Genomic DNA, 16,690 nt, shown 5'->3' on the forward strand with positions numbered 1-16,690 from the left:
TAGGGATTACTCCTCTCTGAGAAAATAAAGTCAGAGAGTTTAAAGTTAATTGTCACAAGTTAACAGCAAGTAGATGCAAAACAAGAAGATGAACTCTAATTTGGATCTCGCTAACAAGAAGACAACCCATCTGCTTCAAGTTAGACATGCTTCCAATACCTTGCTGAATTAGACCTTATGTGGTTATTCAAAACACTGGACCAGTCTACATGGACAACACCAGATAAATAAAAAACACATAAAATAAGAACTGAGTCAAGTAGCATGGTAAAATTACAAGTTTATTGCAAGTAAAATGAGTTTTTTCCTCTCAACAGCACATGCCATAACTGTTAAAATTTTATTCTTTCAGCTCAAAAATTATATCTGAATTTTTTAGAACAACATTTGTATATGTATACACTTTCAAAAAAGACTACCCTGCATTTACTTATAATGATGAGATTATCCAAATATTTTCAATTAAAGGCAATTAAGTAGTTGAAGAAAATCCTTAATAAATGATTCCTTAGCCAAACTATGGTTTAAGTGTATCGGAAACAAAACAGGGAGTCAATCCCCCCAAAAAAAAAAGGACTTGTTAGGACTTGATCACAAATACCATTTACAATGGTCATCTCCACAACTGTTTGGGTCATCTCTGTTCATCACCACAGCACAGCATACTCCCATTTTGAACGTTCTGCTTAGCAAATTAATTACCACAGTTAAACAAGATGGCAAATCAGTCCACATCTTCGCCTAAAGAAATTCCTTTCTTTTTTTCTAGCTTGGATACCTGCAAGTTAAAAGGAAACTGATTCAACAGTAAAAATAAGTTCACATTTAACGTCTCCTGTCTTTTCAGTCCTCCATCACAAAACAGTCTAGAGCCCAGATTTATCAGGAACTGACAGCAGGGTACACTCTAGGGGATAACTGATCTGAACAAGACATTAGTTGCAGTCAAAAGAGAAGGTCAAACTTTCTTTCCACCCATCCCCTTAACTTCCCCCTGGCTGCATGCTTCCATCAGTTCCTAGTTTTTCATCAGTTTCATTACTATTTCACTGACCAAGGCGTAAGACAAGCACCAAAGCCATCTCAGAAGCCAGGAGAGACAGGAAGGTAGACAACACAGCCCCTTTCAGGGACAGGGACAGCTGTCAGTTCAGATCAGGCCATAACCTGTAGGCCTGCCCATAACAGAGAGCCTAAATAATTAAAATGAACACAGGAAATGCTTTTCACGCACACATTCACAATTTTATAAAACTGACCTTCACTGTTCTTAAAACTTAAAAAAAAGAATTACCTTATATCAAGCTAAGCTGTTGTTAAAGACTAGCAATATAAATAGTTTCAGAAAGGATTCTGCAAACTCATGGAGGATAGACCAAGAGCACAAACTAAACACGATGTTCTGCATGTTCTCTCTAACTCTAGAAAATTCAGTTTTACATTTCCCACACCTATGGGGATATATATGGAGGATTGTATTATAAATTCCCTGCTCTTATGTTCTTCCTTCCACATCTGCTACTGGTCATGAAAGAGATGCACAAAGACACTCAGGTTGATAAATCTTTTAGTTTGACCAAACAGAGCTGATCTTGTGGTATGACCAGTAAGCACTGGAAAAAGAAGACAGACTGCAGACACCTAATCCTTGGGGGTAGGTGTGCCAGCTTTCTTCTGAGCTATGTCACAGTTGCTTCAAATTACGCCAGCTATTAAAAGCCCAATGAACATTTTGGCACCCAGAAATTGTTAAAGTGCATGCTCTGACCACACATCCTTTACCTCAGACATAACAGACTGGAGTGCTGCTGGAGTTCCTAGGGTTGCCCTAAACAAATAGAAATTTCATCACCCAGGTCATACCTTCAGCTAGGTACAGCTGAATGACATTGAGACTCCAAGGGCAAATCCCAGCAAACGCTGATCTCAACCTCCTCTTACCCCTGTTCCCTCTGCAGCAAATACAGAGGGAATTTTGCACAGAAGAGTGGATAACTAAATTGACTTGACTACACTACAAACATCCCAAGCAGAAAACTACTTTCCACAAATCCAACAGTTTTCTCTATCATTAGCACTCCAAACCCTTTCCCTTCACAAACAAGCTCAAGCTGTAACATGACTCTTCTACAGGAAAACCTGGCATTACCAGACTACAGGTGTTCCTTACGTCATTTAGAGTTTCTGCCTTATTTTCACAGTCCTGTTACTATGCCAGAAAAACCTTAAGTGCAGATTAAGTCCCAGGAGCATAATTATCAGTGACCCATTGTCCTAAAGAGTGATTGTCTTCAGAATTACAATTGTGCTGCATATGCACCATCAGTGGAAACTCTTACAGTATTCCCTCTCTTGAATAGGGCAGATTGGACTCACATCATTGCAAGTCACTATCTTCCAGTCTTGCAAGACACTATCCATAACAACAAGTTACCAGTTCAGGTTACTGCTGAACTTTATCAGTCCAGGTTACTGTTGCCTACATAACAGATTCTTTCCCAAACTTGACTCCCACTTTTCAGGAACGAGTTGCAATGGCTTATACCCTTGCGTAGCACAACCACTATTCCATACAAACGTAGTTAAAGAGTGTAACAATATCCTGGATCATTAAAAGATCTTAATGACATTTACTGTAAGCATAAAATAGTTACATTTTGGTCCAGACCCTACAAAAATATTTTACCCAACTTTCACTGAGGCCAAAAGAACTTTTGTCCTGGACTTCAGTGGGAAAAAGTCCGAAACTATGGGAAAAAGCCACCATACAGACCTACAAAAAAGTGCTGCACGTGGTAGCTTTTATCCTAGCTTTCAAGGTAATAAAACACTATTACAGCATGTCTGGCATTTCACAGACAAGGGAATTAATATTTTATTACATGTATAAACATATTCTTAAAAGCAACTGAGGTGTAAAATCTCTGGCAGAAAAAACTCCAAGGTGCTAAAATTCTTTATCCCAGCACTTTTGCCATAAAAAAGCATTAAAATAACAACAAAGGTGTGACTAAAAACCACAAAAAGCTAAGCACCGATCTGATAGCTGCTTGAGCCCCTCCACACCTCACAGTGCTCAAACTAAGCACTGTACCATTACTGTTGCTTTATTTGAGCAAACATGTTTTTGTGAGTCCACTGACTTGAAGGATCAAAAAAGGAATTGTTGTAGAAGCGGGTGGGAGAAGCATTCACAACAAATCTCTGCCTCTTACTGGATTTTCTCACGCAGATGTAGGTCAAGTCTTAATCCTGCAATTAAACCGATCCCTTCAGACAGGTCCTGAACTGAAACCGAAACACATAAGCGTGTTCTCCACATTAGCACAAGACTTCATGAGTATGCGTACGCCTATCAATTTTTGGCCTTGGTACATACATTCTCTTTTTTTTTTTCTTCTCCTTCCTTTCATAGCAATATAACAAGCTCTACTTAACAATTAAAAAAAACAAAACAAACCAGCCCACACTGAAACCAGAGAATTTTTAGCCCCATAGTTACGTGAAAAGACCCAATCATCGTTATTTCTGTTATCCTAAATGCTAGTTGTCTTTTGCCAGAGATTCACTGCAACTGGGCTTGTCCCACTGTGAGGACTTCAAATATAAAACCATACAAGAAGCAGAGGGCGTTTACCTGTTTATCTATACACCTGAATTGCCAGGACCACGTGGTGTTATAAAGGAAGGGCCTCAGGTCAAATCGGTTGTCATCTGGACTGTAGTTTTCAGCATGGTAGGCAGGAGTGAGGGTGGTCATTTTATGTCTGTTAACTGAATACATCCTGAAGAAATGCTTAACCTTTGATGCCACCTGGTGTACAAAGAATATAGCTTTTAATCAGATGAAGTTTCTTAGTATTTAAAAAATTTAGAGAACAGTATTTTGGAGACTGTGTTCTTGCTTTAAACATCCATTTTTTTCTACTAACATTTATGTAAGTTATCTACCTCTGATGATATGAATCACTGTGGATGACCCTACCTATAAGAGGCATTTAAGACCCTTTTCAGACACTTCTTCAGGCTCTGCACCTATCATTTGCCAATACGGAAGTGCCGTGAAAGAAATCCAAATCTGAACTTTTTCCTTTATGCACAAGAAGGGAAGAACTGCATAACAGCAAAGCAGACACCTCTTCAGTGTAGATATTCAGAATACATAACCAAAGGCTTCAAGAGCAGTTAGCCATGTGTATTTCAGAGAATAATTTTCTCCTGAAGGTATAGTTCTGAAGTAGTTGTTTTCAAATTACCCAATCACTGTTATAAAAATTTGCAACACAGACAACAAGCTCCATTAATTTAAGAGATGCACAGTAGTTCTTCCAGCATATTCTGCTACAGCTGTAGAAACATCTCTGAACACAGAATAGTTAAACTATCCTTTTCAGTTAAAAGGAACCCTATTTGACCTTTCTCCAAACATACTCTATTTTGGCAAAGACATTACACAATTTTTTTTTGGTGTATTACCTCTCTTGGAGTACAAATTTCCTTCCACATATTAAGCAGCTTACAGAACATACTGTATGGTCCAGCCTTTGCAATTTTTCTTAATTTGCCATAGATGGAGAGCTCTGCATATGTCATCCCCATATCTGCCTGAAATCACACACACAGAAAGTCACTAAAAATCTTAACTATGCAAACTATAGTTAATAATTTTTTGGAACAATTACAGTAACCCAGTTTAATCAAAGAAACACCAAAATGAAATTGCCAATGATTAAAAAGACAAAGAGGTAGTAATATTATAAACAGAAGAAAAAAAAACCTGGAATCTCTCTGAAATGGGAGGTTTTAAATTCTTCCATAAATATATTTGATTTAGCCAGTAAAAACATTTATTTCCTGAGAAACTTTTGTTCATTTTCCCTTCTAGGTAGAGCTTAAATGTAGGGTTTATCAGTAAGGTAAGGCCAAATGAAGAAAACCACTAACTCTTTCAGCAACCGTTTGCTTTATCATAAGCATCCTACAGTTAAAATATCCAACAGCCCTTAGAAGCAGTTGTTAGGCTTAGCAATCCTCTCTTACCCAAGTGGAGGGCAAAGAGAAGGGTGGGGTGAGAAGGAGAAGGGCTTTGCTATCAGTCATTTTAGTAGCAGTTATGCCCTGACTGACTCTCTTTTGATACTGAGAAACTAAAACAAACTGAATTTCAGAACACCAATTCTTCTAAGTGCCCAAAATATAAAATTATTTTAAAAAAAAGTTAATTTGCTGTTTTGGAAACTGTTGTCAACATAGATAAGACTGGTGTGAGATACTAATGCCTTGTCAGTATCTAAGACTGTTTACGACATGCTTGTTAATAAGCATGAATATGTACAAGAGCAAACAATAGTTATGGACAAAAACCAAATTTTGGGATAGGGCTTACCAGAGCATTTTAAAGTCAGTGCCCATTACCTCATCAGTTTGAGCCACTTGTCCATCTACCAGGGGCTCTAACTCCGCAGTGGGTGGAGCTGACATGATGCTGTAAGAATAAAGTAAAAAGAAAAACATGAATTCTATCCAGTCTCGAGAGTACTAGTTAACAGTCTGGTTTGTTAAAAATCAAATGCTTTATTCAAAACTTTTTCAGGGCATAAGCTGCTAAATTACTAGATAATTCTAAAGAAGTGGTACTTGCAAGCTGTTCCAGGTTTAAAAAGCAATGCTTTACACCAAAACCATAAAGTTCCCACAGTGGAATTAAGAACACAAATGCTGGCATACAGTCACTCCTAAGACTGGCAGCATTTTCAGCATCCAGCCATTTACACTGTGAAGGGTACACAATAACCTAAAACCAGAGGGATGTGCAGAAGAATCTTCTTTATTAGCATTTGCAATATTACTGCAACTTAGCTCTGTTAGAGGGAAAACCAAACCACGAAGTCCACAATACGCTGCATACAAACACTGTCACCAAATATCACTGCTTCACTACTCACCTTCTGAGGGCCGTGAGCTGAAAATTTTCAATGCAATATTGTATGAAGTTCTTCAGATCAGTCTTGCTGATTCCACCAATGGGATTGATATCAGCACTTGAGCAATCATACTTCGTCAAGTAACCTCGGAGACTGAGCAAGAGAGGAAATTTTATACAGTAATAGTAGAGAATAATGTAACACTAGTGTAATATATAATAGTTTATACCATATAGAATATATAGTCATATAAAGACAGGGAGAAACAGGCTGCATATTGTTAACGTATTTATACGTAAGGGACAAACATGTTCAGCTGCAACAGGGCTATCCTAAAGCCATGAAATTGCCAGGAGGAGGAAGACAATATTTTAAACAATTACGAAATACTGCAAAAATGCCCATGCTAGCATAATATATTATTATATTATTAAAAAATATTATTTGCATCATGTTAATATATGATAATATGATGCAAAACAATTAAAATACTGCCCTGGTCAATTAAAAAAATAAATCCCAAAACACCTGTAGAATCTGCACACACTACTCTCCCAGCTTTTGAAGTTATCACTCCCACAGTTTTCCATTCAGGCCGATTCAACTATTTTCGTTAATTTCACTGCTATCAGTGTATTCTTAGCTTCTGAGTAATAACTTCTTCTGAGTAATAACCTACACTGGGATTTGGTAGAGTTGCAAGGAAATGCAATGACCTGCTCCCAGTTCACCTGATTTCAGATTTCTAACTTTTACCAACCTTTCATCCACATTGGCTGATCCTAGCACTAGAAGTCCCCCTGGCATCCCACGAGTCCAAAGAGTCAGCTGAGCAAACAGGTAGGCAAGGACCATTCTTATTCTAGCCTGCAACACAAAATGAAAAATAAAGCAAATTTACAAAGCAGAATAATTTATCCCCAATCACTTTTATTAATCAATTTCCTAAACAAAGCCACAAAGAACTAAATGCGAGAGGGGCAAGTGTTACTGCAAGAAGGGTGGTCTTGTGGAGAAGATGCTGAACACGCACAGGAAAGCCAGATTCAATATCTGCTACTGCCACAGACTTACATGACTGGGCAAGTTTATTCTACTCTGAATTGCAGAATGGGGAGTAGTTGCCATTTTCTACCTCCTACAAGCACTAATAAGGATCCATGAGGGATGAATTATGCAGATAAACCATCTGTCAACCACACTTCTATGGAGTATTATACTAAAGGGATTTATTTACATAAAATATGTAAAAAGTTCTCTTTGCTTTTGTCCCCATTCCAAAACTCAACTTTTTCTAAGGATGATAATAATACCAAACAGACCTGAAATTCAACCTCCAGCTCTAGCCACAATTGTGTGTGATGTTAAGCAAATCGCCACACCTCTGTGACTAAAGCCTATGCCATTGCCAAAAAGCCCATAAAGGATTCAAGGTTTGCTTCCAGTCCAGATACATTTCTCCAGTAACACCATGGGAAGAAAGATCAAGTCCTCAGCTAACAAAAACTACCCAACACAATAATCAACATTTAGCCGAAATTAAAACAGAGTTGTTGGTTAGGTTGGAAGCTTTTAAGAACAGGCCAAAAAGAAAGCTATCAAGACAATGAAAGGTACAACTGGAGCCAGGGACTAGAAGCCACTAGGCAGCTACGTTTTCTGAGATTCTGGGTGCTGCACTACACAGGCACAGCACCAATCTGTTCTGACACAATGAAAATGCATACCTGGAAATGTGTATTTGAGCTGCATTTTATAAGCCTATTGAAGATCAAATACCTTCTGATGTAAAAACAATTTCTCTTCTACCTTCTAAAACTAAGGACATCTAAGAATTGGAATGGGTAAGCTTGACATCTCACACAGAGCTTTTTACAGGCTGCTAACATTCAGCAGAGCAAAGTCTAGTATATATCAGCAATATTTTTGAGTCTTGACCTGCCACAATCCTGCTAGACTCAGACTCGTTTATTAGCATACTTCGCTGCTCGTATTCCTGACTTGGCAACTTTCTGTTGGGGTGCTTTTATAAACAGCATCTAGACCAATGCTACTGATGTACTATTAGGCACGTACTATTTCTTCCTGAGCATCCTATAAAAGTCAGAAACAATAATTGTCTTGGTCTTCCCCCGAGTTACGCGGGACTGTAGATTTCTGCTGCAGAGAAGCATTTATTGGAAGCCTATGAATCTTCAGGGACACACCACAAGTTCGGCTTTTCACAGCAGTGCAAACGAAGGGCCCCCTTGCTACTTTACCATTTGTTACTCTTTAAAAAAAAAAAAAACAAAAAAAAACCGGGTCTGACCTGATTCAGGCTACATGAAACACACCTGTACATTCTGGAGTGCCAGGTTTTCTCTGCTGCTCCCTCCGTAGACAGAAAAATGGGGAGTTCGACCTGTCACCATGCTGAAAATTCCCACAATAGCTTTCACAGCCACATCTATGTTCAGATTGATGTGATAGCTGAGAAGAATTCAAGCAGAAGTGACTCAACTAGCACAATCTGGCTACATAAAATTGCATTAAAAAAGCAAAAAAATCCACCCATCAAGTGATGTTTTAAAGGCTGCAGCCACCTCAGATCTGGTATGAAGAATAACACTTTCCAAAGTCTGTTTCCAGATTTCCATGTCTTTCACCAAATACTTCTAAGTCTGCCTCCCATTTACACACTTTAAATAACAATGTCTGCAATACTCCTCCTCAACACACCTATTATTCCTATTTTTTCCTACTTTAGAGATCGAAAGTTTCATATTAAAGTCTTCGCTAGAATGTTTTTTCCAGCACTTCTCAATTTGTACCTGCCTATTTGCTCAGCCAGCAGTTTAGCCCTGTTGCAGGTATCCTGGGAGGAGTTCTCACTAGCCATATAGCAAGTGGTAAAGATACGCTTGCAAAATTCTCGCGGATCCTCAGGGACATAGGTCTCATCATTCACAATCTTGCGCGCATCAGCCAGCACATCTGTATCTGAGGACAAAGCAAAAGAAACAGAACAAGAGCAGAAATTGTTGCACTCCTGCTATCCAGGATATGTAAATATCTCGTATGTTTCTTGTATTCTAATTAAGCTTTACACTGCCCCTCACAAATAGGACAACTCCATCACCTAACTCCCCAAACATATTTTTGTATATCAAATAAAATAATTTCCAATTTTGCTCCTAATTTTGAACACAGAAATACTAAATCCTTTTGTTCTATGTGTTAAAGAAACTTCAAAGAAAATATGATCCAACAAGTACAAAGGCTTAGCTAAATGCATATAGCCTACTTATTACCAGTTTAAGAGTTTGAACCACGCCTAACCGTGTTTTGTAGTGCTGAATTTCATAGGAGAAAATTCTCATTACGAAATCCCAAAACTACATGAGCCAACACTTGGAACAATACTTCAGACAGAAACCAGTCAGAGTTCAATATCCAATTCTTAAACCCAAAATGAAAACCATTAAGCCAATTCAAAGAACCTGAAATCTGGATGCACATTTTTGCTGGAATTTATGAAGACATACAAAAGATTCGATCAGAACAACAGATGCAAGAGTCTACCCTCTTGCATCTGTAGCACCCAGCTAATATTAACTTGTCCGTAACCATTAGGATGCATGGCTAGCCAGGCGTGTATATCTACTCACTTCCATTCTTGACTGCCAGGCAAACCTGGTGACACATAGAGTATACTATGCAAGCTGTAGCAGAGCTGTCAATTCCACCACTAAGAGGTAGGAGAAATCCTGCCTTGAAAACAGAGCAAAGAAGACATTCCAAATAGCAAAATTAGAAAAATATATATTGCACCATTCAGAAACGTACTCTGGTAAAAGAACTACATGTGCATTGTTCAAGTCTGCTTATAGTCTACTGGGGAAAAACAAATGAACAATCCAGTCCTAGCAAACCCACTTAAACTCTTATCAACTGGATAATCAAACAAGTAGTCAGTGTAAACCCTTTGGCTTTGCCCTCTAGTAAGACAGAAGAGCTAATAAAAAGGATTAAATTTTTCATGTATATTTCACTATTAGACTGAATTACTAGTTCAGGTCATTCTGTTTATCTTAAACATCTCTATTACACCATTAAAATATTTTCCTTACTGAAAAAAAAGTGTTTAAAAAAAAATAAATCCCCTTTATTAGGCAAGCTTGTCTGTTGCTTTCAAAGAAAGCATGATTCCTAAGGAAAAGGTCTGAAGAGCACACTGAACGAGCTACCAGTGAAAAACTCAAACCTTGCACGTTGGGCTAGTATGACTTTGCATTAACAGCAGCCCAGGACAGCAATGTGTACTGTTCCTATGGCACAGAAGAAGTGTATAAGCCAAGGGAAAGAACAAAAGCGGTTGTTCTTACCTGTTTGCTGCGTCTTAAATAGTCCCAAAGCCAACATGCAGGACCAAGGCTGAAATTACAGAATATGCTTATTCCAAGAGGGTTATGGAATAAGACCCAGGCAAGTCAACATATTTACTGTGGTCTTCCAATGTGATACTTTCTTTACTTAAATATAAATAACATCTTATGTTTGTTTGAGTTTTTGGGGTTTTTTTGTTTAATCAAAATAATTTTCAAGCAACAGATTCAGTATGTGCTTACCTGATCTCCTCCTCAGGACTATGATGTCTCCACTGGATTGGCATACAAGTAGGTACAGCTACATCATCAGAACACGACAGAGCAAAATTCACTTTTATCCTGGGATAAGGATTCACTTTACTTGCCTAGGCAATAGTACAGAAGAATTGGGAAGACATCAATTTTAATGTAGCATATACCTAAAAAACATCAGATCTATAGAATACTGTGAAAATCAATACGTGCAAACACTTCTAAAATTCAATAACTACTCAAACTTGGCAGAGTTTACAAACATGAACTTCATAAAGAATTCTTACCGCTAAGTTACGAGATGAAATCTCTGCTCTGTAACTTCGAACATCCTCCAAGTCCAGAGTGGCAACCAGCACCTCCTAAGGAAAGGCTTTCAACATTAGACTGATTCTACACAAACAGAATATTTGACAGGCCTGGACTACAAAAAGATATTGAGGAAGAAGAATGCATGCAACTGTCCTCAATACTTCACAGGTATTGGAAGTACACGACACTTCATTAGCCATTTCTGACTCAGCAGAATTACATGACACAGCGATCACAACTGACTCACTTACATTGAGTACACTAAGACGCTCATAAACCACAACAAATTTATAGCACTTGTCAGATGGCTGAACAATACGTTCACCATCAGTTGCGGCAAAGGACAGGAGGAAAAGGCAAGAAGCATGCTGGGGAAAGAGATTAATTTGGCACATACTGTGGGGAAACCCACAGCTTTGATGACAAATCTACTGAGAAAGGGCTTTTTGAAGTAAAGCTCAACCTATCAAACCTTTTATCTATCACCCTGGGTCATAATTAGAACACTACAGTCTTTGCCCTTTTTTTCTTAGATAAGGGAATGAATATAAGTCAACAGGCTCTCTCCTAAACATGGTGTCCTGGGACAGAGTTAACCTTCTTCACAGCAGCTAGTGTGAGGCTGTGTTTTGGATTTGTGCTGAGAAGGTGGCTGATAACAGACCGATTACTATTACTATTATTACTATGATTATTTTCAATTTTATTGCAGTTTAGTTATTAAATTGTTCTTATCTCAACCCTCGAGGCTCTTTTCCCTTTACCCCTTTAATTCTCTCCACCATCCCCAGGAGGGGAGAGGGTGAGTGAGCACCTGTATGGTATTTGCTGCTAGCCAAGCGCAATAAACCACAACACACGCTGATTGCATATGCAAACATTTTCATGAAGTTCCTACACTGGGCGCTTCCTCGCTCGCAAAAGTAGGAGAGCTACCTTGGATCTAGTTGGATAGCATAGTAAAAATACATCTTTAGTCCAGAGACATGGACCTAGTATCTGAAATGTCTGGAAAGTGTTGAGCATAAAGTTAGCTGCACTAATTTCAGCTGTAACTAGCAGCTATAGGTTGAATATATTACCACATCATCGAGTGAAAACTGGGATCCTTGTGCAACTGTTTCTCCATTCATCGAAATCATGGCACAGCCATCATAATACAGACGATCACCATCACAGCCTTTCTGGTTAGCTAAAATATATATTCCACCATTCTGGAAGGAAAATAAACATGCTGAAAAAAAAAATGCTTTTCAGAATATAGCACCTGAAAGAATGTTAAAAAAAAAGAGGTGCATAAACAAAAAATTATTTTTTTTTTTAAGCACATACCTTTGCTGTGGCAGAATTCACCAGATCCACCCGGGTGTGAGCCTTCCGCAACACATGGTGACTCCCTGAAGAGTTAGTGAAAATTTCCACGCCATCAAGTCCCATTTCAATGTGAGGGCTGCCAAAGCAAAAGGCAGAAAAATATTCAGCTGGCAACACTATGCTGTGAATACTGCAGGTGTCATTTAAAACCACTGACAAATAAAAACATCTATGTCATTATCTGTTTTCTGCATGTCTTCGCTCAAAAAGGACAGGACTCTCAAAAACATCTGTTTTCTTGCACTGCCTGACTCTTCTGCCAAAGACCAGTAGTAGCTGCAGAGGGCAGAAGGGTTTTTGCTCCTTCTGTTCCAAATGAAATGCCTTCTACTTTATAGAAGCCTGGAAAAACATTAGGAACATTTTGTTTATTTTCTGTTAACTACATCAGCTTTCATGCAACCATATCTCCACCCCCACCACACATCGGACCTTTGTGAACAGCATCTTCATTGTCATTGGGAAGAATTCCTGATTATATTTTACTTTACTGGCACTTGCTGAAAGATCTATTACATGGAAGAATAATAAACAGATTTTTTCAAACATTTTTCAGGCAGGTCCAGGGTATGTTTTAGTTCACTTTTCATTTATTCTTCTCCTTTACCTGTTTGGTGCCCAGAGTTCTTCACATATTTCTGTTCCTAGGCAGGTGTCTTTGGTTGCTAGCACTGCATCCCCAAAAGGAACAGTTTCCTGAGAAAAAAACAAGAACATCCTCACACACATGTAATAGAAGAATCTACTCAATTCAAAAAGTTAACTACAAATCTTAAAAAAATATAAAAATTGAATACCCATGTGAAATGAGTGAAACAGTATCAATCACATTACACCCTTCTTCATTTTATACCAAGTCAAAAAAAAAAAAAAGCTCTAAACTCAAAACTTCTGGATTATACTGAAATTTCGGGTTGAAATTTCGGGTTGAAATTTCAGTTGTATTCAGATCTAATGCTTTGCTTCAGGACAGGACAACTGCTTTTGAATTAAACAATCTACAAAACAGAGACTGTCTTTTGCTAGGAATTACACTCAGTATTTAGCAAGGAATAACCTAAATTTTAGACCCTTCTGAATCAAGAAGGTTAACTTTTTTTAATTTTATTTTTTTACCTCAAAACACATACTGATTTCTAGTCTCAAGCACAGATACACTCAATACCAGAATTACGCAAAATAAGACAACCAAGGTCCGGTATATATAAAGAACTGAGGCAAATTGAAAATTTACTTGCTTTGACACCAAATATTACCATAAAGAAAGTTAAATTATGCTCTCATTTAATGTAACTGAGAACTATCACTGAAACCTATGAATTTGCAACATGCCTGACAGCAGAATTTGGTGTACTACAGTTTAATACCACAAATTCTATTAATTTAAATTGCTGAATCTGGAAGATGCTGAAGTTAAAAAAAAAAGAAAAAAAAATCCTGTAAAACTTACCTGTCTGGTCACTTCCTGAATTATCCTGGGTAGAAAATATTCCTCCACGTGCCTAAAACAGGTTTATAGGTTGTGAATAGTGAATACATCGTTACATAAGTCACAGCATAAAACCTGATTCTCATCTCCACCTCTGTCACCTTCTAACATTGATTAAAGAAATTGTACTCCAGTTGTACCAGGCTGTGTATGTTTAAAAAATTAAAAAAGGACCTTCATACTTTATGTGAAATTAATCAGAAACGTTAAGATTATAAACTAGCAACATCCCACTTTGCTTCAGAAATGCATGGTAAACAATGCTCCATCCCAGCTATAAACTAGACCTAACAAAGAACACACCATGCAAGTCAAATACCAAACAGAAGTTTCTCTTTTTGCAGTGTTACTACATGAGTAACTCGGAACTCGTCGGGAATTGACTGGGGTTAAGAGGACAGATGCTCAGGGGCTCTCTCAGAAGTACTTTACTGAGGCTGTCAAGTTAGAACCATTCTCTGACTACAGGACGAGTGCACAGCATCAGAGACGAGCATCAAGCGTATTCTGCAGTATCACAAGGTTTCATCCTCTGCAGTCACTAAAATTCTGACAGAGCTCATCCATTTCATATTGTTTCTCAGTTCAATATCGAACACGATGCTGCAGTCCAGCAGATAAACATAGACTCTTCCAATCCTGAACTGCATGTAGTTAGAAAATAGACACAAGGAAAATGATGCTACTCCACTGGCTGCAGGATCATTCAGCCACGCTTTTACTTCCATCTCAGCAGTTTGGAGTTTGATTGTACTTCAGAAGCTTTCTAACTGAGCTCCAGTTACGTAGCTTAGCTGACTCTGTCTTGCTCCTCACCCTGTAGCAGAACTGATGGATCGCTATAGAGATTTCAATCCTTCTGCTGTAGCTGTAAATAGCAAGCTGTGTTTTTAAGCACAATTTTAATGGTAACCAGCCTACCTTGCTTTGTTCCATGGGGTAAACCATCTAAGTTCCCTGTAGTTTCCTGTATTTGCCAATGATATTTTTGGCCTGATCAGAAGAATTTTTCTTAAAACATAAAACAAAACAGAAAGGGTGAGTTAAGACCTGATGTACAGCCAAACAAGACTAAATAAGAACACTGATTAATACCGACTCTTTTTTTTCCTATTATGATATACATTAAACAACTACTACATACAATAATTTTTAAAGTTTCTGTTTGCAGACTTCAGGGTTTTTTTAATGGAGTCTTTCAGAAAGCAGTGGAAATTCAGTTTCTACAAACTCAGAAAGGAAAAAGAGATAATGGGAAACATCTCTAAAATGTAGTAGATAGGAAGAGAATTCCATCACTCTACACAGCACTGAAGAATCTTTCCTGGAGGCCAAACAGGACTCTGTAAGGATACACTAATGTATTGTCTCACAAAGCACACAAAGAACTACTTACTTATTTAAAAAGATCACTCGACAGTTATAGCGAACATTTCTGTGCAGAATGGGCCTGTGAAAATAAGAAGCAAAGTTAGCATTGGCTACGCTCATTAAATGAAATTTTAAAAAGCTACGGAATCTACTTCACTGCACAAAAACTATTTTTAAGACAACGCTTCTACACTGTATCACTAAAGGGAATTAAACAAAACAACAGATTAAGTTTTAGCTTCTAGTTTTTTAATTTGAATAGTTGTTTGTGAAAATCAGAGTTACTGGCCATACTGTCAGTCTCAGATACGTCAATGACTACCAGGTCACTGGCATGCCACAGAAACACAAGCAGACCAGAAGAATCCCCCTGGCTGGGCTAACTTGTTTAATCAAACCTGACTTCCTGACTGCTAGGCTACTTCAAAGCAAAGCTAGCTTTACGCATTTATATCAATACTAACTAGTAGGTGTACATGTTAATTTTACAGTTATAATTTATCACTTTTCACTGTCAGCACGTGACTTACAACGGCTTCAGTGATTTTAACATCCACATATGTTGTTGCTTAAAGATGTCTGCCAGTCAAAGCAAGTTACATTAGCCCTGACACTCCTGAAAGAGAGCTAATCTATAAAACCCTTTGCGTTATATATAATACAAAGTCTTACCCATGGCAACAGGGCTTGGCCATTAAGGTTCCAAATAAATAACAGAAATTATCCTCTTTCTCTCTTAAAGGGCTCAATCACCAGAAATCTTTGAAATCATTAGCTTTCAGGAAATGTTTGGCATGTTGCAGTCCCAGTCGTGGTAATTAAAAGGGAAAGTAGGGCAGTTTCTAAGATGTGTTTAAAAGTTTGGTGCAGAGCCCTCACCATCCAAAAACACAGCAGAGTCAGCATTCCTAAAGACCAACCCCTTTATCATAGTTACACAAGAAAACTTACATTCCCACATCACAGATAATATCTTGAGTAGCTGGAGACTCCAAAAGCTTTGCCAGAACTTGAAACGAATGCAAGAGCGTGTCAGACTCATAGTAGTGATCTGAGCAGCCATAACCACTGCATGTAAGAACATAAGAAACAAAAAATTCAGCCAACATCAGCACCAGAGCCAAGGGACCAGAGCTACTTCAGAGAAGGAACATCTCCTCCACACAGGCAATTTATACGGAACATGAAGAAGCAGCGCTGTCAACACCATCCCTACCAACAGCATTTTAAACTCCGTGGCATAGATATTCCTTTCAAGAGCAGCAGCCTGGGCCTAGGCAGAATTCAAAGCACTACAGCTTCTGTGAAGGAAACTCACTGAAATGGGTCAAAAACCATGGGTACCAGCCACGTTTCCAAGACAAGAGAACCAATGCTGTGCTTGCAACTACACGGTCTTTCTTTGCACCAACAGCTGCATGCTTACATGTATGTTTTGGGCATCAGAGAACACCACGGCTGATTTTCGTAGTTAATTGGGAACGTACCATCCCCGACCCAACACAGCACTCCTACCAGATTTCGAGCTCTGGACCAAGCCGGTACCGGGCTCCTTTGCTCTTCGCAATGTCGATACCTGCAAGAGGGATGGATTAAAC

At 38.3% G+C, this 16,690-nt stretch overlaps 1 protein-coding gene across 1 annotated transcript; it reads right to left on the reverse strand.

Moving 5' to 3' along the window:
- Window positions 1–697: 697 nt before the first annotated feature.
- NADSYN1 (NAD synthetase 1) lies at window positions 698–16,675 on the reverse strand (the record flags this gene model as incomplete). Its single annotated transcript, XM_010079093.1, has 20 exons — window positions 698–778; window positions 3,638–3,814; window positions 4,477–4,605; window positions 5,416–5,485; window positions 5,946–6,077; window positions 6,685–6,791; window positions 8,261–8,396; window positions 8,738–8,906; window positions 9,575–9,677; window positions 10,292–10,340; window positions 10,535–10,659; window positions 10,834–10,908; window positions 11,941–12,072; window positions 12,191–12,308; window positions 12,840–12,928; window positions 13,683–13,734; window positions 14,643–14,732; window positions 15,118–15,171; window positions 16,044–16,160; window positions 16,608–16,675. Coding segments are annotated over 20 exons (2,046 nt in total), but the record flags the coding sequence as incomplete, so codon positions are not given.
- Window positions 16,676–16,690: the final 15 nt, after the last annotated feature.

The sequence above is a fragment of the Pterocles gutturalis genome, unplaced genomic scaffold (genome assembly GCF_000699245.1).
Source record: "Pterocles gutturalis isolate BGI_N339 unplaced genomic scaffold, ASM69924v1 scaffold34928, whole genome shotgun sequence".
Classification (NCBI taxonomy): Eukaryota; Metazoa; Chordata; class Aves; order Pterocliformes; family Pteroclidae; genus Pterocles; species Pterocles gutturalis.